The 24,073-nt window shown below is 40.0% G+C and overlaps 1 protein-coding gene across 4 annotated transcripts in view; it reads left to right on the top strand.

Moving 5' to 3' along the window:
• The window catches only part of dia (diaphanous related formin 1), a 513,998-nt gene that overhangs the window by 229,343 nt on the left and 260,582 nt on the right, over positions 1–24,073 (top strand). For all 4 annotated transcript variants that reach the window (XM_067134775.2, XM_067134773.2, XM_067134774.2 and 1 more), the window contains one exon: positions 18,148–18,457. In XM_067134775.2, the coding sequence (XP_066990876.2) occupies positions 18,148–18,457 (310 nt within the window). The remainder of the gene's footprint in view (positions 1–18,147; positions 18,458–24,073) is intronic.

Below are 24,073 nucleotides of genomic sequence, written 5' to 3'. Positions count from 1 at the left end.
CTCAAAGTCATAACTTCTTGCAAGGTCCACAACCGTCCACTGCTACAACTACCCTGGCCAGTACCATCTACTGACAAATTCACAAACTTTATAAAATCTAGTTATTAGTTCCCACTTACTCTTCCGTTCATCCAGAAAGTTACGTGTTCCTCAGAATAATTATTATCCAAATCTTACTCATTTTATAGCACCACGATATTCTATAAATATGGAAGAGTCCAACAAACGAACATTAACCAAAAGGAAAACAACCTTGAAGGCTTGTGTAACTCGCATTCAACACTTCGTTGAGTCGGAAATAAATTCTGCCGATATCAACCTCATTCAGGTTAAATTAAACAGATTGCTCTCCACGAACGAAGAATTCAAGCAAATTCAAAGCCAACTAGAGTCGTATGATGAAGAAAATGAGGAATCTAACACGATCTACCGAGAAGAATTCGAAGACACAATCGACTTGCTGGAGGCTAAATTAAGGAAGGCCATCAATCTACAAAACATGTCAGGTAATGTTGAGGTGTTCACTCAGTCATCACATGACATGCCTAGAAATATCAAATTGCCGAAAATAAATCTCCCTACCTTTAGTGGGTCTCTAATTACTTGGCTGCATTTCAAAGACACGTTTGAAGGTCTGGTGGTCAACAATAATGACCTATTAAACATAGAGAAGTTCCATTATTTGCTCTCCTCTCTGAAAGGCGAAGCCAAGGACACCATAAGAAATATTAGCATTTCTGACGCCAACTTTCAAGTAGCCTACAACAATCTGGTCAATCGTTATCATTCACCCAAATTAATTGCAGCTGAACACATTAGGCAAATTACGGAAACTTCACATAAAATAGGTTCAACGGAGAGTGAAATATGCAAGGTGATCAATATATTCAAGGGCAGTATAGATGCTCTTAATGCGCTAAACGCTCAAATGAACTCCTACTCTCTCGACTAGACAAAAAACTAAGGTTAGAATTTGAAAAGGAGCATTCTCTTTCCGTTGCAATTAAATTCGAGGAGCTCATTAGCTTCTTGGAGAGACGCTGTCACACTACAAGTCTGCTTTTCTACCCAACCACCTGCAGTCAGTCTTAACAATTATCCAAATTCCGCGCCACGCTTGATAACACAACAATCATACATCTCGGCAGCAGAGAGAGGTTACATCTGCTCAGAAGAGCACAGGCTGTATAAATGCCCTGATTTCCTCAATTTGAGTTCTGATGAAAGGTTCAAATTGATCAAAGATAGCAAGCACTGCAGTAACTGCCTTAGTCCATCACACACTTGGAAATATGATAACAATGACATTTACAATATGATACAAAAGTTGAAAACTAGAAAAGCAGCTGGAATTGATCAGATTTCTGGGGATGTACTAAAGACAATGGGTTGGGATATAGTACCATATCTGAAGTACTTATTTGATTATTGTTTGGCCGAAGGAGCTATACCAAATGAATGGAGAGTTGCTATAGTAGCCTTTGTGTATAAAGGAAAGGGTGATAGACATAAAGCTGAAAATTACAGGCCAGTAAGTTTGACATGCATTGTATGTAAGCTTTGGGAAGGCATTCTTTCTGATTATATTAGACATGTTTGTGAAATTAATAACTGGTTCGATAGAAGGCAATTCGGTTTTAGGAAAGATTATTCCACTGAAGCTCAACTTGTAGGATTCCAGCAAGATATAGCAGATATCTTGGATTCTGGAGGTCAAATGGACTGTATCGCGATTGACCTGTCTAAAGCATTTGATAGGGTGGGTCATGGGAGACTACTGGCAAAAATGAGTGCACTTGGACTAGACAAAAGAGTGACTGAATGGGTTGCTATATTTCTAGAAAATAGATCTCAGAGAGTTAGAGTAGGTGAAGTTTTGTCTGACCCTGAAATAGTTGAGAGGGGAGTTCCTCAGGGCAGTGTTATCGGACCTTTATGTTTTCTTATATATATAAATGATATGAGTAAAGGAGTGGAATCGGAGGTAAGGCTTTTTGCGGATGATGTTATTCTCTATAGAGTGATAAATAAGTTACAAGATTGTGAGCAACTGCAACGTGATCTCGAAAATGTTGTGAGATGGACAGCAGGCAATGGTATGTTGATAAACGGGGTTAATAGTCAGGTTGTAAGTTTCACAAATAGGAAAAGTCCTCTCAGTTTTAATTACTGCATTGATGGGGTGAAAGTTCCTTTTGGGGATCATTGTAAGTATCTAGGTGTTAATATAAGGAAAGATCTTCATTGGGGTAATCACATAAATGCGATTGTAAATAAAGGGTACAGATCTCTGCACATGGTTATGAGGGTGTTTAGGGGTTGTAGTAAGGATGTAAAGGAGAGGGCATATAAGTCTCTGGTAAGACCCCAACTAGAGTATGGTTCCAGTGTATGGGACCCTCACCAGGATTACCTGATTCAAGAACTGGAAAAAATCCAAAGAAAAGCAGCTCGATTTGTTCTGAGTGATTTCCGACAAAAGAGTAGCGTTACAAAAATGTTGCAATGTTTGGGTTGGGAAGAATTGAGAGAAAGAAGAAGAGCTGCTCGACTAAGTGGTATGTTATACTAACAATTTGTTGGTTATTTTGATCCACCTTTTCAATACAAATTACAGCTTGTTCTTAAGTTGTAATGTTATAACACTAATTTACCGGGACATGTTTCGCTTTTATTCATAAGCATCATCAACCTATACTATTGCCTCAAGGTTTGTCATTTTTGGGTTGTTGTTACAAATTTCATTACATTGAATGTAAATCTGATTTCAGTGATAACAATATTTAAAACAAGAATAATATACACATTAAAAATTATGACAATATGATTTCAAATGTTGAAATGGATTTACTCTTAATTCTAAAACACATTGACGTCCAAAACACAGTTTTTAATTTGGCTAAAAATTGTTTGCAATGTTAAAATAAAATTGATTCAACTATAATTTGGCATTAAAATTTGAGTTATAAATATAAATATAAATATTGGATGTTAATATATAGGAGCCATAGTTTCTGAAGTGCGTTGGTTTCTAGATTACAGTAACATTTCAGTATTGAGAATTATAGTTAAGAATTGTGCTCTCTAAATAATGTTATTTAAAAAGACTGTAATTTTGCATTATGCGTGATTAGTCATGATGATAATCTAGAATTGAAGTCTTGAGTTCGTTGGAAAATGGCTTCTAGATTTGATGAGGCTTGCTGCTGCAGTTTGACTATTTGATCAGAGGAAGTATTGACAATTTAATTCTTGTTTGTAGCGACCAGATTCTCCGTTGGAAGTTGATTGTTTTGATGTAAGTTATGGTTAAAAGGGGCTTCAATCCAAATTTTGAGTACTGGTATCTGATTATGTTTCTTTTGATTTATGGAATGGAAGAAGCTTCTGGAACAAATGGAAATGAACTTAAGTAATATTGTGTGTGTGTTGTGCTTATAATGTGAGTGTTGATGTTGCATTATCACTTACCCCTTTGTCTGCTGCTACAGAATCTTGTGGGCCTTATTATGTTACTGTGACTATTGTCTGTTGTGGCTCTACTCCTTGTGTTGTGTGTATGAAAGACCTTGAGGCAATAGTATAGGCTGATGATGCTTATGAATAAAAGCGAAACATGTCCCGGTAAATTAGTGTTATAACATTACAACTTAGCAACACAAACTGTAATTTGTATTGAAAAGGTGGATCAAAATAACCAACAAATTGTTAGTATATCATAGCATAGTTCAATACGGGTCTAATAATGAGATTAGTTACATGTAATAAGTGGTATGTTCCGAACTGTCAGCGGAGAGATGGCGTGGAATGACATTAGTAGACGAATAAGTTTGAAAGGCGTTTATAAAAGTAGGAAAGATCACAATATGAAAATAAAGTTGGAATTCAAGAGGACAAACTGGGCCAAATATTCATTTATAGGAAGGGGAGTTAGGGATTGGAATAACTTACCAAGGGAGATATTCAATAAATTTCCAATTTCTTTGAAATCATTTCGGAAAAGGCTAGGAAAGCAACAGATAGGGAATCTGCCACCTGGGCGACTGCCCTAAATGCAGATCAGTATTGATTGATTGAGCATGCAGATCCAGTACCGCATGTAAGGTATGCAAGAAATACCACCACACGTTGTTACACCAAAACGATCAGAATGAGGAGAAAAATAACATAAACAACACTATGGCACAAAACCCACAGGGTAATGACACACTTCAATCGTCGTATCAATCTCTCAGAAGTACTCTAAACACTCAGGTTATTCTAAGCACAGTCATAGTTAAAATCAAGGACTCAGACGGAAGATATCATCGCATGCAAGGCGTGTTAGATAGCGGCTCCCAAAGCAACTTCATATCCGAGCAGGCAGTACAACAACTTAAACTTAAGAAGAAAAGAACTACCGCTATATCCCTGAAAGCATTTGGTGAACTGACATCCGAAGCTGATTCATCAGTAAACGTAGAAGTGCACTCGACGATCAGTGACTTTCATTTCAATATGGAATGTATAGTACTATCTAGGATAACTGGCAATATCCCTGCATCAAACATCGACCTCAAGGAATGGAATATCCCGAAGGATATCATCCTCGCTGATCCAGATTTCCACCTTCCTCAGGGTACTCACCTACTAATCGGAGCTCAGTTCTTTTTGCATCTCATGAAGGAGGGGAGGAAATTTTGCTCAGGATGTCCAGCACTGCAGAACACTCAGCTAGGATGGATTCTAAGCGGGGAGTATCCACAGCAAATGAATGGAGGAAAAGACAATGGGCAAAGATCTAATTCATTCTTCATTAGGTCTGACCTCAGCCTTAAGAATCAAATACAACGATTCTGGTCCATAGAGGAAATAAGTCGTGAAATTTGTTCACCAGAGAATATGAAGCACTTGGACACATGGTCGAACTGCAATCAAATTCCTCACTAAGGCAAACAGAATATTAAATTCCTCATCACGCGGTTCACAAGTATTCAAGCAGTACTACCAGGACAAGGGTAGTTTTTGATGCCTCTACAAGAACCGACAATGGCGTGGCACTAAATGACATTATAATGGTACGACCAACAGTACAAGACGACTTATGCTCATTGGTTATGAGGTTTCGTATGCATAGAGTAGCCTTTACAGCTGAGGTAGGTAAAATATACCGACAAGTAAGAGTGCATCCAAAACATCAACCCCTGCAGTGCGTATTATGGCGAGAAAGCCCTCAGGATGAACTAAAATCCTACGCCCTCACTACCGTCACATATGGTACATCCTCAGCAGCTTACTTAGCTACAAGATGCCTGGTACAGCTGGCTACAGATGAAGCAGCCAGATTCCCTCGAGCAGCTTCAGTCCTCCGCCACGATATTTATGTGGATGAATGCATCTCAGGAACAGAGACTTTGGATGATTCTCTAAGACTGCGAATCGAACTTCAATACCTTCTTCAGCTTGGAGGATTTCCGTTGAGAAAGTGGTGCACAAATAGCCCAGAACTCCTTGAATCAATCCCAGAGAACTTACGAGAATATAAACATTCATTGACTGACGGTGAGAGCAGCGTAGTAAAAACGTTGGGTTTTACTTGGCACCCTTCAACGGACCAATTTAAAATCAACTGTAGCCTGAAGCCACATCAATCGATCTCAAGGAAATCCAAGTGCTCAAAACGTATGGTGCTGCCCATAATATCATTAATATTCGACCTACTACGGCTGATAGCTCCCGTCGTTGTTCTCTTCAAAGTCTTCATGCAACGCCTGTGGCAAGAAGGTTCAGGATGGAATGATCAACTGCTCGGGAATTTTCTCGATACCTGGACTGACCTATGTCAACAAATATCACTACTTAATAATTTTAAAATTCCAAGACTGGCTCTCAGTGAAGGAATAGGGAAGAATATCGAAATACATGGCTTCTGCGATGCTTCAAAGACTGCTTACGGAGCTGCCGTATACAAAAGATCTGTCAACCACAAAGCCGAGGTTCTCACGAGACTTCTTTGTGCAAAATCAAGGGTTACACCCCTAAAACAGATTTCAATCCCCCGTCTCGAATTATGTGGTGCCTTAATTTTGGCTCGCCTCATCAAGAAAACGCTTGAAACTCTACGCTCTACCCCCGATGGTGTACTACTTTGGACTGATTCAGCAATCGTATTAGCTTGGTTACACGCATGTCCTACAAAACGGAAAACATTCGTGGCAAACAGGGTGGCAGAAATTCAAGACACTGTACCAGCCTCCCATTGGCGTCATGTTGGATCACTGGACAATCCTGCAGATCTTGCATCACGAGGAGTACAGCCACTGCTTCTTCAAGACAGTGCACTATGGTGGGAAGGCTCCAGCTGCCTGCGTCTAGACCCTGCATCATGGCCATCACAATCAGGATGCGACACCTTGAAGATTCCTGACCAAAGAATTATAACATCACTTCTTGTCATAATACATTCCTGAATACATTTTCATCCTTAAACAGATTACTCAGAACAGTTGGTCAGTGTCTCAGATTCTCTTCAAACTGCAAGAAAATTCGCAGTGAGCGCGATACATCACCACTGAAACCACAAGAGGTAAATAAGGCCTTTAGGGTCTGTATCAAAATCGTACAATCGGTCTCTTATCAAAGAGAAATACTCTGCCTCAAACAGGATAAAGCTGTTGATACGTTCTATCAACAAGTTGTGTATATTGCCAGAAACGAGCTGGGAGTGATCATCAAACTACAAAACGCTTGAACATTATTAACGTTATAAAAATCGTGTTTGCCCTATTTTTGACTAGTGCATTTTTGTGTGCATATGTTTCATTTTATTATTTTTCTGCAAAGGGCCAATGCCTTTTAGTGGGGCGGTATATTAGGTAAATTTAATCCCTATAGTAGACTTCGTCTTGTAGGTTGGCAGCTGTATAAAATGTGTACATTATTAAAAATACAAGATGTCGGAAAGCTTAGTTCACATTTATTTTAGGGCTTATGGAAGAAAGAGAGTAGAACTGGCTGAGTCAGCAAAGAGGATGCATCTAATTGTGCTAGGAGTAAGTGATATTCAGGTAAGGGGAGATAACGAGGAAGACATAGGAGATTATAAAGTGTACCTGACGGGTGTTAGAAAGAGAAGGGCAGAGTCTGGGATAGGGCTCTTTATCAGGAATACCATTGCACGCAACATAGTTTCTGTTAGGCATGTAAATGAGCGAATGATGTGGGTAGATTTGTCAGTTGGAGGAATTAGGACAAGAATTGTGTCCGTGTATTCACCATGTGAGGGTGCAGATTATGAAGCATTGAGTGACATCATGGTCAGGGTCAACAGCAAGGATAGAATATTGCTAATGGGCGATTTCAAAGCGAGAGTTGGGAATAGAACTGAAGGTTACAAAAGGGTGATTGGTAAATGTGGGGAAGATATGGAAGCTGATGGGAATGGGAAGCATTTGCTGGACTTCTGTGCTAGTATGGGTTAGCTGTTACGAATACATTCTTCAAGCATAAGGCTATTCACTGCTACACATGGGAGGCTAGGGGTACCAGATCCATAATAGACTATATCTTAACAGACTTTGAATTCAGGAAATCTGTTGGGAATGTACGAGTTTTTCACGGATTTTTCGATGATACAGCCCACTATCTGATCTGTAGTGAACTAAGTATCTCTAGGCCTAGGGTAGTGAAAGTGAAATCTGTCTGCAAACGAATAAGGGTAGAAAATCTCCAGGACAAGGAAATTAGACAGAAGTACATGGATATGATTAGTGAGAAGTTTCGAACAGTGGACAGTAAGCAAGTTCAGGATATAGAAAGTGAATGTGTGGCATACAGGGATGCTGTAGTAGGAACAGCAAGGGAATGCCTAGGAACAACTGTGTGTAAAGATGGGAATAGGCGAACATCTTAGTGGAATGATGAAGTGAGAGTAGCTTGTAAACGTAAAAAGAAGGCTTATCAGAAATGGCTCCAAACAAGGGCTGAGGCAGACAGGGATTTGTATGTAGATGAAAGAAACAGAGCAAAACAAATAGTTGTTGAATCCAAAAAGAAGTCGTGGGAAGATTTTGGTAATAACCTGGAAAGGCTAGTTCAAGCAGCAGGGAAACCTTTCTGGACAATAATAAAGAATCTTAGGAAGGGAGGGAAAAAGGAAATGAACAGTGTTTTGAGTAATTCAGGTGAACTCATAATAGATCCTAGGGAATCACTGAAGAGGTGGAAGGAATATTTTAAACATCTTCTCAATGTAAAAGGAAATCATCCTGGTGGTGTTGCAAACAGCCAAGCTCATGGGGAGGAGGAAAATGATGTTGGTGAAATTATGCTTGAGGAAGTGGAAAGGATGGTAAATAAACTCCATTGTCATAAGGCAGCAGGAAAAGATGAAATTAGACCTGAAATGGTGAAGTATAGTGGGAAGGCAGGGATGAAATGGCTTCATAGAGTAGTGAAATTAGCATGGAGTGTTGGTAAGGTACCTTCAGATTGGGCAAAAGCTGTAATTGTACCTATCTATAAGCAAGGGAACAGGAAGGATTGCAACAACTATTGAGGTATCTCATTGATTAGTATACCAGGCAAAGTATTCACTGTCATCTTGGAAGGGAGGGTGCGATCAGTTGTTGAGAGGAAGTTGGATGAAAACCAGTGTGGTTTCAGACCACGGAGAGGCTGTCAGGATCAGATTTTCAGTATGCGCCAGGTAATTGAAAAATGCTACGAGAGGAATAGGCAGTTGTGTTTATGTTTCGTAGATCTAGAGAAAGCATATGACAGGGTACCAACGGAAAAGATGTTCGCCATACTTGGGGACTATGGAATTAAAGGTAGATTATTAAAAGCAATCATGTTGACAATTGGGCTTCAGTGAGAATTGATGGTAGAATGAATTCTTGGTTCAGGGTACTTACAGGGGTTAGACAAGGCTGTAATCTTTCACTTTTGCTGTTCGTAGTTTATATGGATCATCTGCTGAAAGGTATAAAATGGCAGGGAGGGATTCAGTTAAGTGGAAATGTAGTAAGCAGTTTGGCCTATGCTGATGACTTGGTTTTAATGGCAGGCTGTGCTTGCAGTCTAATATCTTGGAACTTGAAAATAGGTGCAATGAGTATGGTATGAAAATTAGCCTCTCGAAGACTAATTGACGTCAGGAGGTAAGAAATTCAACAGAATTGAATGTCAGATTGGTGATACAAAGCTAGAACAGGTCGTTAATTTCAAGTATTTAGGTTGTGTGTTCTTCCTGGATGGTAATATAGTAAGTGAGATTGAATCAAGGTGTCATAAAGCTAATGCAGTGAGCTTGCAGTTGCGATCAACAGTATTCTGTAAGAAGGAAGTCAGCTCCCAGACGAAACTATCTTTACATCGGTCTGTTTTCAGACCAACTTTGCTTTACGGGAGTGAAAGCTGGGTGGACTCAGGATATCTTATTCATAAGTTAGAAGTAACAGACATGAAAGTAGCAAGAATGATTGCTGGTACAAACAGATGGGAACAATGGCAGGAGGGTACTCAGAATGAGGAGATAAAGGCTAATTTAGGAATGAACTGTATGGATGATATTGTACGTATAAATCGGCTTCGGTGGTGGGGTCATGTGAGGCGAATGGAGGAGGATAGGTTACCTAGGAGAATAATGGACTCTGCTATGGAGGGTAAGAGAAGTAGAGGTAGACCAAGTTGACGATGGTTAGACTCGGTTTCTAACGATTTAAAGGTAAGAGGTATAGAACTAAATAAGGCCACAACTCTAGTTGCAAATCAAGGATTGTGGCGACGTTTAGTAAATTCTCAGAGGCTTGCAGACTGAACGCTGAAATGCATAACAGTCTATAATGATGAATGAATGAATGAATGAATGATTGAATGAATAATGACTGAATGATATAATTATTGTGAGGTTGAACTGATCTCAAGGTGTCCTGGAAATTTAAATTAAGTACTAATGCAACATTTTCATTAAAAACAGTATTGTGGAAAAATCTAGTGTAAGGCCCCTCTCAAACTGATCACAGTATGAACCTTGTTATCCAATGGACACCTCACTATCCTACATACCTCTCTGGTAGCTCCAGCATAGATATCTGATATCGCTTGAACCAATGTGGTTTGTCTATTAACACAGACCATTGTCCCATGATACAGGTGGTCATGACCATTCAGCAGCCATGTTCAAGTGCTGCGCTGTCCAGGTTAGACACTAATGCTTTCCATGTGATATTCTTAGGCTATATGTGAGACTGTGGATTGTGGAATATAGAATGTCTACAAAACTCTGGAAATAGAATGTCCCTTGTTCAGATTCCGTTCATTCATACCATCTTGTTGCGAGTTATTCATTTATTTTATTTAGCTTGTGGCTAGTACATAACTCTACATACATACGTTAAAAATTATAACAAACAATATAACACTTCAAACAATCAGCCAGTCTCAAAAACAGATTACAAACTCAAATCTAAACTGTCCAGCCATTGTACAGTACCATCAGAAGCACACACAAACTCCTTCAGCTGACTGGAATATGACCTCCTTGCACTTTCAATGGCAATATGACAGATGGTCTGTTTCTTCTCACCACAGTCGCACCCAGGGGAGGAGCACATACCCCACTTATGCAACAATGAACCACATCGACCATGATTGGTACGGACTCTGTTGAGAAGAACCCAAGTTCTTCTGGGGAGATTAAAACCAATTTGTGGAAGTTGAAGAATAAAGAGGGTCTGCCATTCATCTAGAGCTATGTTGGTCCACTCCAATTGCCATTCATCAGAACCGTTAAAGTTTCTATTGATGAGTTCCCTTGCAGTCTGAATGGGCGGATATCTTGATTTCAGACGTCCATATCTTACAACCATGTGTTCATGAATGGGAAAACTTGGGTTCATTTTATCTTCCTGAACTCGCATATTAGGTTGTTTTGTCTGCGTATTCTTTAAGGTGTTATGTGACTCAAGGCTGACAATAAAAAAATAGGATTGGATCTGACTGCGCCGCTGACAATGCGCATCGTCTGATTCAGAACAACATCAATATTCTTAACATAAGGGCTATTCATCCAAACAGAAGAATAATACTCGGCTGTAGAGTATACGAGTCCCAATGCTAATGACCTAAGAGTGGATGCTGATGCTCCCCATGTAGAACCTGCAAGTTTCTGAATGATATTCTTTCTGGTCTTCAGTTTAGCAGTGGTATTCATTAAATGTTTCCTGAAAGATAGTGTCCGATCAAGAGTTACTCCAAGGTACTTGGGGTTAAGATTGTGTGGTAGAGGAGAGTTGTCGAGGGAAACATTGAAAATAATGTTTTCCTGCCTGTTATTAAGGTGAAAGAGACAGGTTTCATTTTTACTGGTGCTAGGTATCAAACACCACTTATCAAAGTACTCACTTAAAATGCTATGGTCTCTGTTTAGATTTGCTTCTATCTCATTCACATTGGATTGCTGAGTAACTATTGCTAGGTCGTCCGCATAAGCGAATTGGCGTGATGTAGTGCCAGGTATATGGGCAATGTACATATTAAACAGCAATGGAGAGAACACAGGTCCTTGAGGGAGACCATTGTTGAGCTTTTTAACTCTACTATGTTTGTTATTCATAACTACCTGGATTATTCTATCTGATAGCATGTTGTTTATGAGTTGTGACATTACTCTGCATCCGTATCATAAGTGGCTGTAAGGTCTATGAACATTGCACCACTCTTCAGTTGTTTTTCAAAATCTGCTTCAATGTGGGTTGTTAACGCAAGAACTTGGTCTTCACAACTACGGTTAGGTCTAAAACCGGCTTGTTCTGCTGGGAGTGATTGTAAAATTAGCGGGCTTATTCTATTGTAGATGGGCCGTTCCAGAAGTTTGTAAGTGAGTGTCCTAGGCTGTATGAACCGTAACTCTACAGAGTTCAGTTGAGACACTCGTGTGCGTTTGCCAGTAGTCAAATGATGTATATTTGTCCTGATGCCACCTGTCACAGTCTGAACTATTCCGTAACCTTTTACTTCTAAATTCTAAATGTACAAGGTGGCTCAGACTTGATTAGGCAGTTTTTATCATTAGCAACCAATTCACCAACACACGGGAAAATGGGAAAGTACCATTTGTTGTTTGATAGATGGCAACATCATACGGTATGCTGCAATCAAGATCAGTACTCTACCTACATAATGTACATTGAGGAAACCTTATGGCTAGAAGACGGTTGACTATCAAGCAGCGTGTGAAATGTGTGTGAGCCTTTTTCAGTTGCTATGTATCAGAAGTTCACCCCAGGATGTTGGAAGAGTTTGGACCACCAGCAGCCCACGGGGACACGCTTGGCCAAATAAACAAGCAGTTTGTGAAACTCCCAGTGCTTTCAGTCTCAAGCATCCTGGCCAGCTGAGAACTGTCTGAACTACTGACACGTAAGCACTTATTGCTGCTGAACTGGCATCATCTCCCAGAAATCAAAGTCTGTGCACCGTTTACCGGTCCTACCTTCTTCAAGGACAAGTTTGTGGAGAGTTTTGAGTGACACAAAGCTGACGCCGTATCATCCACTGTTTATGTTCTTAACAAGGATGACTTTGACAGGCTATTTGAATTTGCCGAGTTGATGCTGATCAAGTTTCAGGAGAACCACGACCTTATCCAGAAATTTCACATGTCAGGATCTGTCAACACACACAACTGCGGGTTTTGGCGGCCAGAGAACCCCAAACCCATATTGAATAAGATTCCAGTCCCTGGGAGCGATGGTGTGGGGTGGTGTGACGTATGAGGGACTGATTAGCCCGTTCTTCTTTGAAGGTGGCATCATGGGGGAAACCTACCTAAAGTTGCGGAGGGAAAGTGTCATCCCAGAACTTAAGAGGAGACAGAACTTTGATGAACTTTGGTGGCAGCAAGATGGTGACCCACTACACTTCGCCAACATTGTTTGGGTGTTCTTGCATGAAGTTTTTCCTCAATGCTGGATTGACCGTCGAGGGCCTGTGGAGTAGCCAGCCCGATCATCCGTTATATCCCCACCAGACTTTTTCCTTTGGGGTTTCCTTAAAGACAAGGTGTACTCTAATCTCATTGACAGTGTGCAACATCTACACGAGTTCTTTTTTTTTCTTCTTTTTTTTCTTTTCAGGAATTCAATAACATTCTGGTGATTATGTGCAGATAGGTATGTGAAAATGTTGCTTTGTGTCTGCAAGCCTGTGTTGACTTAGATGGTGCCCAGGTCAACCTCCATCTTGAAAATAAATTACTTATGTGTTTGCGATTCCATTATGTAAGCCATTGCAGTTGTTAACACTTATTAATAAAAATAATATCTAAACTGCTTAATTGAGTCTGGCCCACTAGGTATATTATGCTCCAGATGAGTGAGTGTATGCTTGGGTATGGCAGATTTCACCAGTTGGTTCAGATGACTGTGACACTGGTGTTCCTTTATTCTGCAAACAACCCACTTTCTTTCTTGAGATGAATGTTGGGAGTTCCCTGGCCACTGCAGCACATTAATGTTATTGCTAAAGAATTTCTTCATATTTTTGAAGTTCAAAGGTAGCCAAGTCTTGCTGAAACATTCTGTCACCATCGGGAAATCTTTTCTGCAGCCCATGAAAATCTCTCATTTCCAGTATTTTCATGTATTTTCGTCATACTATCAACTGGCATTCTCAAAACATCATCTTCAAGGGCTGTATTATGATCTGTTGCAACTGTGTTGAATTGTTTGGCTCATTCTTCGTTTAGTACACATGATTGAACCCTCTGCCCCTGCATTTCAAAGTGACTTGTCATCAGAGTGAAGAACTTCCATCCAGTGTTGTATTGTCCAATCCTGATGACTATGTGCCCACAAGAGAAGTTTCCTGTGCATCTTTCCTGTTACAAGGTAATTCTTTGGAGGTTTGAAAACTATCCTTCCACCTGCTTCAAGTCTACGGTGAACATTTGTCACTGGTAACTCACTCCTCTGTCACCCAATATGTATGTATGTATGTATGTATGTATGTATGTTTGTATGTATGTATGTATGTATGTATGTATTATACCAGGAATGCCTAAGGTCATATTTATTCCTGGGACATAGTTCATTATTTTATCAAGTATTGGAAATAGCACGGCTTGGAACAGCTGATCACTGCACTTAGGTTAGCGAGACAATGTTAAGCTCGGAGCGAGTGAGAGCGAAGAGTACACGCCACATGTCACAGACTCGCCTGGAATATTCTGGATCATTTTCAATATCTTGGCAACCAATTGAGATATCAAAATTTAGAGCACATCACCGCGAAGCTCATTAGATGTCATCATATTTAAATTTCATGTTAATTGACCTACAGGTTACTGAGAAATCGACGTGGAAAGAAACACAATTTTTTCTGTAAGTGAACTGCAGTGGCCTTGACTCTGCGTATAAAAGAGAGAGGGTTAACGAAGCGAAGTTAGTTATGCATTGTAACTCAACCACGGCGATATGTCGAACCGACATTATACGGGTCGCGAATGTGAGACTCTGTCGTCTGTAATACTGTTCGTTGGACTTGTGAAAATTTCAATCGTGCGTTGATACTTAGAAATATTCAGTGTGTGCCGAAGTAACTCGGACTTATAAATTTCTTAACCTGTGTTAAGGTGAACTTTAAGGCTTAACCAGTGCTACATGAGACAGATGATAATTTGGACCAAGTGTTAACCAGACTTGGGAATTTCGTATCTGTGAGACTTATAACTTAGTAGAATTCTTGATGTCTCAAAGTTGACATATTTCGGTGATTAAATTATCAAACGTGATGTAGTTATGGAACAGCCATACAAGATGATTCATTGAATATTAAGGCCATTTTTCGGTAAGTTTAGACAATACTAACATGGTTGAAGGAAACTGACAATTATTATTTACTTAATATTTGGTGTAGCAAACATTTAAGAACATTTAAACATATTTGTGTGCGGTTAACTAACTGCGACTCGCACTTCACAATACGACGATATTTAATATCATTCTTCACTAAATAACGTAAATCTAAAGAGATTGTGATTATTTTCTTGAACATAGAATGAACTGTACTATAAACTGTGAATAGTGTAAAGAGAAAATCTATGCTATGAACTGTGCTGTAAAAACAGTATTTCGAACCAAGGACTATACTTCGGAACACAGAACTGTGCTTTTAATTCAAGGTGTTGAATATCTTTACTCTAAACTGTGTTTTTTAGTTCAATTTAAGTGATAGACTGTGGCATGAATTGTGATACAAACTGTGATACTCAGTGTTATTGTTTCTGACTTCAAACTGATAAAATCCTATTAATTCAACACTCTTTAAAAGTCAAAGTGTCAGTTGAACTTTCTCGTTTCATTACGATCTAACGCGTGACAGAGAAATCTTGACCGAGTGTTGCTTTCACCATATTAACCTGAATGAGATACGATGCGGGACGACACGAGAGACGGCACGAGATATGACGCGGGACAACGCAGGATATGGTACATCACAACATCAGTGGAATTCATCGATGCTGTACTACACCTCATCATTTCCAGCTCGAATAATATCTCAGGTGATATGAGTGCATTTAATCTCAATACTATTTGAACTGGAGCCTCCGTGGCTCAGACAGCAACAAGTCGGCCTCTCACCACTGGATACTGTGGTTCAAATCCCGGTCACTCCATGTGAGATTTGTGCTGGACAAAGCAGAGGCGGGACAGGTTTTTCTCCGGGTACTCCGGTTTTCCCTGTCATCTTTCATTCCAGCAACACTCTCCATTCTCATTTCATAGCATCTATCAGTCATTAATAAATCACTTTGGGAGTGGCGACCCCATCGTACTAATAGCCTATATCTGCTTCATTCATTCCATCCCTGACCCGGTCAATGACTGGAAAACAGGTTGTAGGTTTTCATTTTCATTCATTTTCACTATTTGAACTATAAAGACAGTGATAAATCTTGAAGTCATTTCAAAGGTGTAATTTTATATAATTGCCCAGTCATAACAATTCTTAAACAGACTGTAGGAATTTCATTAGATGGACTATAGGTTTCAAGAAAGAATAATTCAAGTGTTGTATTGAATTTACGAATGATATCATACACTGACTGAGCAAATGTCATGGGATAGTGGAGCACTGATGCGCAGGTGTGTTGTCTGTGCACCACACGCCCCCTGTGCCAGCGGCAGTTGTATAGGAGACCTTGTGAGCAGTGGCTGTGCATGTGACAGGTGTAACATGGAACGTCGTCGTGAGCTGACACTGTTCGAACGGGGTATGGTAGTCGGTGCCCGACGGATGGGAAGTGCGATTTTGGAAGTGGGCGAGAATTCGGCTTAACACGATCAACCGTGTTCAGCGTGTATCGTGAATGGTTGAATGTGGGTATCACCGTCCACAACAGACGAACGGCCGGCCATCCAGCCGTCCTCAATGACCGTGACCGGTGACATCTGAGATGAATTGTCAGTAGTGACAGACGGGCAACCGTGCAACAAATCATGGCTCAATTCAACACAGGCCGTGTGGACAATCCGTAGGAACATGGGTTCTATGGGGTATGGGAGCCGGCGCCGCACACGAGTGCCACCGTTAACCCAACGTTATCGGACACAACGACGCACATTTGTCGCCAGTGACCAGGGATGGACACTGGAACAGTGGCGTAACGTGATATGGTCGGACAAATAACGATTTCAACTGCACCACGCCGATGGGAGGCACCGTGTATGGCGCAGACCACATGAAGCGATGGATCCCGCCTGCCTCGAAGGTGTGGTCTAGGGCGCTGGTGTCTCTGTTATGGTCTGGCGTGCATTTTCCTGGAATGTAATGGGCCTTCTAGTTGTTCTGGAAGAGACTTTGAATGGTATGCGGTATGTTGAGCTGCTTGGAGACCATCTCCACCCATTTTTGGCCTTCCAGCGCCCAGACGGTTCTGCGGTGTTTCAAGATGATAACATGCCTTTGCTGGCAGGATGTAGTGTTTACAGTGCACTATGTCTTGTGGTATGGGCTAGAATAAATTTGTTACTTTCATTGACCTGTCTCAGTCTCATCCTTGGCTTTGACAATATGAAAGTGACTGAGGTATGAGCGATGCCAGTAATGCCATTCCTTATGCAGCTAGTCCCTGTTATGAATGGTGTGAAAATATCGCTCATAGGGTCGGTTGGCGCATGCATTTCAGTGGGCTTGGCAGCCTGATATGCAGTAGCAACTTCTGGCTCAGTGAGGAAAGCAGTGGGAAACTACCTCACTCCTCACTTCCCTAGTATGCCTCTTCAGTGACACCTAGGTTATCTGTGACAGCTGTTGGTGGAACTGTAGAGGATCAAACCAGCCTTAGGGCTGAATACTCAACATACAACGTGCCGCCACATCGCTCCCACGTCGCCTGGGAATGGTTCCAGGAACATGCAGCGGAGGTCCAACGACTGCTATGGCCACCCAGGAGCACCAATATGAACCCTATCGAGCATATCTGGGATGTCCTGGAACGCAGGCTCCGTGCCATGGATCCTGCACCCATGAACAGACCAGCATTGGCGGCTGCTCTACGAACGATTTGGTGTCAGCTGCGTCCAGATGATTACCAGGGACTTGTTGACTCACTTCCACGGTGTTTCACTGCAGTTCGCAGGACCAGAGGAGGCCCCACACGCTATTAGGTGCCTATCCCATGACATTTGCTAAGTCAGTGTATTTTTTAGAATGACTCTAGGAAATCTGAAAGAAACATTCATTTTCGTGAAAGTGATTCGTTTTTGTTTACTACATAAAATATTTTGAGATTTTGAAAGTGCAAATAACAGTTCTTACGAGAAAGGAGTTACTATTAATTTGGTTTTACTGGCGAAATAATAGGATTTTCTGCATATCAGATAAATTGAATAAAGCTAGTATTAGAGAAATGAACCATCTATTATTTTGCACGGCAAGTACCTTTCTCCGTACCAGCTCCTAAGAACTGCTCACTTCCTAAGACCCATCTCATGCTCCTGTTCAAACATCTTTTCCTGGTACAGTATGTATAATACATTGCTGAGTCAAAAGTATAGTTTGTTGTGGTCATGAAAATTAATATTGTGTAGGTACATTTCTTTGACATTATGCATTTGAATCATTAACCTTGACTTGCTTTGTATTTTCTCAATTCTGTTACAGTGATAGCAGATACGATCGAATTCAGCATGAATGCATCCGATGTCTGAAGGCTATCATGAATAACACAGCAGGACTGCGGCAAGTATTTAGCCAGAAAGAGGCTTTAACAATTGTTGCACGCTCTCTGGATCCATCAAAACCTGCCATTATGTTGGAGGCAGTTAAGTTACTTGCTGCAGTGTGCTTAGTGCCACCAGATGGACATGAAAAGGCAGTGGAAGCAATCACAATGAGTGGAGAGCTTAATGGCAGGGAGCGCTTTCAACCTGTGTTACAAGGGCTGGCCATCAGTGGCAATGACCCCCTCAAGGTAGCGCTACATTATACTTTTTATCCTTTTTATTAAAGTGATTTAGCTGACAATAAGTTCATTAGGCATATTTACAATGAGAAGAGTGATATATTTACAATGTTTCTTTTTGTTTATGGTGAAATAATGAGAATCTTGGAAAGACCGAGTGGAGTGGCCACGTGTGTTAACGCGCTACAGCTATGGAGCCAAGCTCTGCATTTGGAAGTAGAGTGGGTTCAAACCCTCTCGCTAACTAGAATACTATTTTGAGGTTTCCCATTTTCACTTCCAGGGAAATGCTGGGACATTTCCTATTTATGGGTCACAGCTGATTCCTTCTGCCTCCTTGACCAATTTCATTCACCATCATTCATTTCAGCTTCATTACCTCCTCAACTGAGATTGGCATTAGGAAGTGCATCTGGCCATAAAATCGTGCCATATACATTCCCGTATCAGGAAACGGGACTAAGGTACATACAGTAAGAATCCTGGAAAGGAAGTAATACATTCTGGTCAGAATGTTAAAAATCAATCAGTCAATACTGATCTGCATTTAGGGCAGTCGCCCAGGTGGCAGATTCCCTATCTGTTGCTTTCCTAGCCTTTTCCGAAATGATTTCAAAGAAATTGGAAATTTATTGAACATCTCCCTTGGTAAGTTATTCCAATCCCTAACTCCCCTCCCTATAAATGAATATTTGCCCCAGTTTGTCCTCTTGAATTCCAACTTTATCTTCATATTGTGATCTTTCCTACCTTTATAGACGCCATTCAAACCTATTCGTCTACTAATGTCATTCCACGCCATCTCTCCGCTGACAGCTCGGAACATACCACTTATGATACAGAAGTTGATTCCCATAGGGAATCTGTAATATTTGTTCCGAATGAGTAAATTTATAATACCAATATAAATGGTCCGTTATTGGACATTATCATCTGATGGCCAAGCAGGCATCAATTTTTAGTAGTGAGACAGAGTGTCTCGTAGTGCATTGGCACTGCCGGTGGCTACAATTAGCCTATGCAGTGGCCTCCACGGTATGCACTAGCCATGCGTCTTGGTGGGTGTGCTAGGTACCAACTGATGAGCCCAGCCTAGCATACGGGGGCGAAACGCTGGCAACCAGGAATGAGTTAGCTGGAAAATTTATAATGTCCAATAACGGACCATTTATATTGGTATTACATACCACTTAGTCGAGCAGCTCTTCTTCTTTCTCTCAATTCTTCCCAACCCAAACATTGCAACATTTTTGTAACGCTACTCTTTTGTCGGAAATCACCCAGAACAAATCGAGCTGCTTTTCTTTGGATTTTTTCCAGTTCTTGAATCAGGTAATCCTGGTGAGGGTCCCATACACTGGAACCATACTCTAGTTGGGGTCTTACCAGAGACTTATATGCACTCTCCTTTACATCCTTACTACAACCCCTAAACACCCTCATAATCATGTGCAAAGATTGGTACCCTTTATTTACAATCCCATTTATGTGATTACCCCAGTGAAGATCTTTCCTTATATTAACACCTAGATACTTACAATGATCCCCAAAAGGAACTTTCACCCTATCAACGCAGTAATTAAAACTGAGAGGACTTTTCCTATTTGTGAAACTCACAACCTGACTTTTAACCCCGTTTATCAACATACCATTGCCTGCTGTCCATCTCACAATATTTTCGAGGTCACGTTGCAGTTGCTCACAATCTTGTAACTTATTTATCACTCTATAGAGAATAACATCATCCGCAAAAAGCCTTACCTCCGATTCCACTCCTTTACTCATATCATTTATATATATAAGAAAACATAAAGGTCCGATAACACTGCCCTGAGGAACTCCCCTCTCAACTATTTCAGGGTCAGACAAAACTTCACCTACTCTAACTCTCTGAGATCTATTTTCTAGAAATATAGCAACCCATTCAGTCACTCTTTTGTCTAGTCCAATTGCACTCATTTTTGCCAGTAGTCTCCCATGACCCACCCTATCAAATGCTTTAGACAGGTCAATCGCGATACAGTCCATTTGACCTCCAGAATCCAAGATATCTGCTATATCTTGCTGGAATCCTACAAGTTGAGCTTCAGTGGAATAATCTTTCCTAAAACCGAATTGCCTTCTATCGAACCAGTTATTAATTTCACAAACATGTCTAATATAATCAGAAAGAATGCCTTCCCAAAGCTTACATACAATGCATGTCAAACTTACTGGCCTGTAATTTTCAGCTTTATGTCTATCACCCTTTCCTTTATACACAAAGGCTACTATAGCAACTCTCCATTCATTTGGTATAGCTCCTTCGGCCAAACAATAATCAAATAAGTACTTCAGATATGGTACTATATCCCAACCCATTGTCTTTAGTATATCCCCAGAAATCTGATCAATTCCAGCCGCTTTTCTAGTTTTCAACTTTTGTATCTTATTGTAAATGTCATTGTTATCATACGTAAATTTTATTACTTCTTTGGCCTTAGTCTCTTCCTCTATCTCGACATTATCCTTGTAACCAACAATCTTTACATACTGCTGACTGAATACTTCTGCCTTTTGAAGATCCTCACATGCACACTCCCCTTGTTCATTAATTATTCCTGGAATGTCCTTCTTGGTACCTGTTTCTGCCTTAAAATACCTATACATACCCTTCCATTTTTCACTAAAATTTGTATGACTGCCAATTATGCTTGCCATCATGTTATCCTTAGCTGCCTTCTTTGCTAGATTCAATTTTCTAGTAAGTTCCTTCAATTTCTCCTTACTTCCACAGCCATTTCTAACTCTATTTCTTTCCAGTCTGCACCTCCTTCTTAGTCTCTGTTGAAATCTGTATCAATCTGTATCAATCTGTATCAGTCACTTTGGTGGTTTTTTTTGTTTTGTTTTCAAACATTGTTTTCTCTACAAACATATTTGTTTATGAGTTTGTTTTTGCTTTAGTTTGGATTAAATTACTACATTAATTTAGTATATAAATTTAAAACCCAGCACGCGAAGGTTTCTTTTCCAAGTTTTTGAAATGATAACCATGTTTTGCTTAAAACATTATACATACTTTTCTGGCAAAAAAAACAAAAACAAAAGTATTCTGGTTAAATTTGACAGATTATGTATTTTTAATGCAGACGTGTTTAGAGAGCAATGTCAGAGATAATCTTCGAAGATGAAAATGCTCAGAAAATATCACACATCATTGACTTGGGCCGTGGTACTGCTATCTAGCAACATAAAGCATAATAGAATCTTATACAACGCTCTAATGGCATCCATAGTACATTCCTGATTTTTAATGTCTTAACATTCAAGCTGCTAAGACACCACCAGAAGCCTCCTATGTTGGACAATGCAGTGAAGGTGCACTATGGAAAGTATGTACCTCCACTTGCATAACACCTACCTTGGGCATTTATCAGAAAATAAGTTCCCAGAAGGATTCCATAATTTACATAAATGACTTTTAATGTCTTGTTGAAGCCTACTGCGAGTTATTCACAGTGTGACTGGAACAGAATTTTTGTCTGTGCAGGCTGTACTCACAGTTAAGACTTAAATGTGTTGAAATTGATCTGGAGTAGGAATGGCTTTTTTTCTAATTTGATTAATGGGCCATTCCACAATAATTACTTTGATAGGGACGGGATCTTCAGGAGGGTCATTATGCAAGAAATGAAAGCTAAGTAGGCAATAAATATATCGACTGGATTTTGCCAGAAGGGCGAAAGCGCCATTTACAAAATTTTTCAGTATCAACAAAAAACTGATTTGTACTTACCTCATTAATCATTAAAGTACTACTAATGTTCCATACAAATTTATGAAGCCTTATTTATTTTTCATCTTCTAATAAAGATTTACCATTGAACTCTTTCATTTGTCACTCAAATGTAAAAAAAATGTGAATTCTTGGTGTATTTGCCCTTTTGGTGAAGTAAAGTTGCCATACTTATCTTATTCGCCGCTACATTCGCCTTTTGGCGGCATCTGAAAGTTATATTCAGCTTTCCATTTGTACTGCTTTAACTAGCTCTGTGTTTATTTTGATACATTTGTACCTGTTTCAAGGAGACGGATATATCAAATGAAGAAGGAGTTATACATGGGTATGAATTATTGAATCCCAAATCAATAATCAACTTTAATTTATTGCATTACTTAAAAAAATGTGTACAGTTGCTCTAATGGCTGCATGACAATGGGAAGGAAAACAGTGAAACTGATTTAAAGTTCCTTTTGGTATTCATCTTCTTCATCACTTTCTTCCAACTTGTCTTGAACATTTCCAGATTTCGGCAACTGTAGGTATTCCTGATGGTAAATTAGTGGGATAATGTTCATTGAGCGTAGCTTCTCTAGGTCCTTGAATTTCTTCATAGGCAGAGGAAGTCATGTCTCGTAGGCCTGTTGGAGTATCTCCTGCTTTTTCTTATATCTTTGCCTTCTCACTGGCAGCAGTTTTGCAGTTGTGTCTCTCTTCTCAGAAAGTGTGCAGGTGATATAAAGCGATTTCTCTCCCTTCACAAACTTGACCGAACGGATATCTTTAAAGGGAATTCGCTCCTTATTAACCATCATTTCATTATCAGCAGATTTGCTTTTCCAGTCTTCAAACTCATTGTGGTTCAACACGTGACATACGTATGGTCTAGGATTACTTCTGGAATTCCTTATTATTGTTGGCCATTCACTCGGAGCCCAGATTGTTATTTTACGGCAAGCTGCTTCAATAGAGGCATGCACTGAATCCACTGGCATGTATGTGTGGCCTGGAACAAGATACGTCAGTTTGATCACCTGTAATGTTTTGCATTTCTGCAACACTTGGCTCAGGGTGTATATCACCTGCTTATTCTTATTCTGTCCCAGACAAGAAGCACAATATCAATTTAGGGTAGTTATTTCATTTCTCTCACCATCATCATGAATGTATTTCTTAAGAAGGGTGCAAACTTCGTTAACCCCTCGTTTTCCAACGCGTTTTCCCCAGACATACAAAAAGCCACTTCTAGTTGTACTCTCATAAAAACATAAATTGTATACAGCGTGCCTCCTACTATAATACAGCAACATGCGGTCTCCCATCGATGTACTTGAGTACCTTCTGTAGGTCAAATGAAGTAGTAAGGATAATGGAGTCTTCCGTATGTACCTTCTGATCTTCTACATGTTGCTTTTCTTTAAGGTGGATATCCAACTCTGATCTTTGTTCTGCAGTTACGCTTTTTTTCTGGCAAATTTTTATACCTTTCGCAAGTAGAACATTTGTCTTTCTTTCGACTGTGAAAGCTGATATTAAAGGAAGTATTGAATATATTCTTGAACACTTGGATACTCACGGGATCAGTTGCTTGCTGCTTGAACTGTCTGTACACATTTGAAATATTTTTCATTTCAGCTGGAAGGTACTTTCGTACTGTACTCTTCCTGCAATAATGTAAAGGTACCGCTGGTAACCACTTAATGAATTCCTTTACTTCTTTCACACTGCTATTCTTGCTTCGTTTATGTGGCTCATGGCGACCACGCATATCTGGCTTAGCAATAATTAGATCTGTTGAATTTTCAACAGTGTACCTAATCAGTTTCTTGATTATCGCAAGTGTCTTTAGAAAAAGTCTTAAA

Source organism: Anabrus simplex, chromosome 1 (assembly GCF_040414725.1).
Source record: "Anabrus simplex isolate iqAnaSimp1 chromosome 1, ASM4041472v1, whole genome shotgun sequence".
NCBI lineage: Eukaryota > Metazoa > Arthropoda > Insecta > Orthoptera > Tettigoniidae > Anabrus > Anabrus simplex.
Note: the sequence above shows the minus strand (reverse complement) of the source record. Positions and strands in the feature narration are given on the sequence as shown.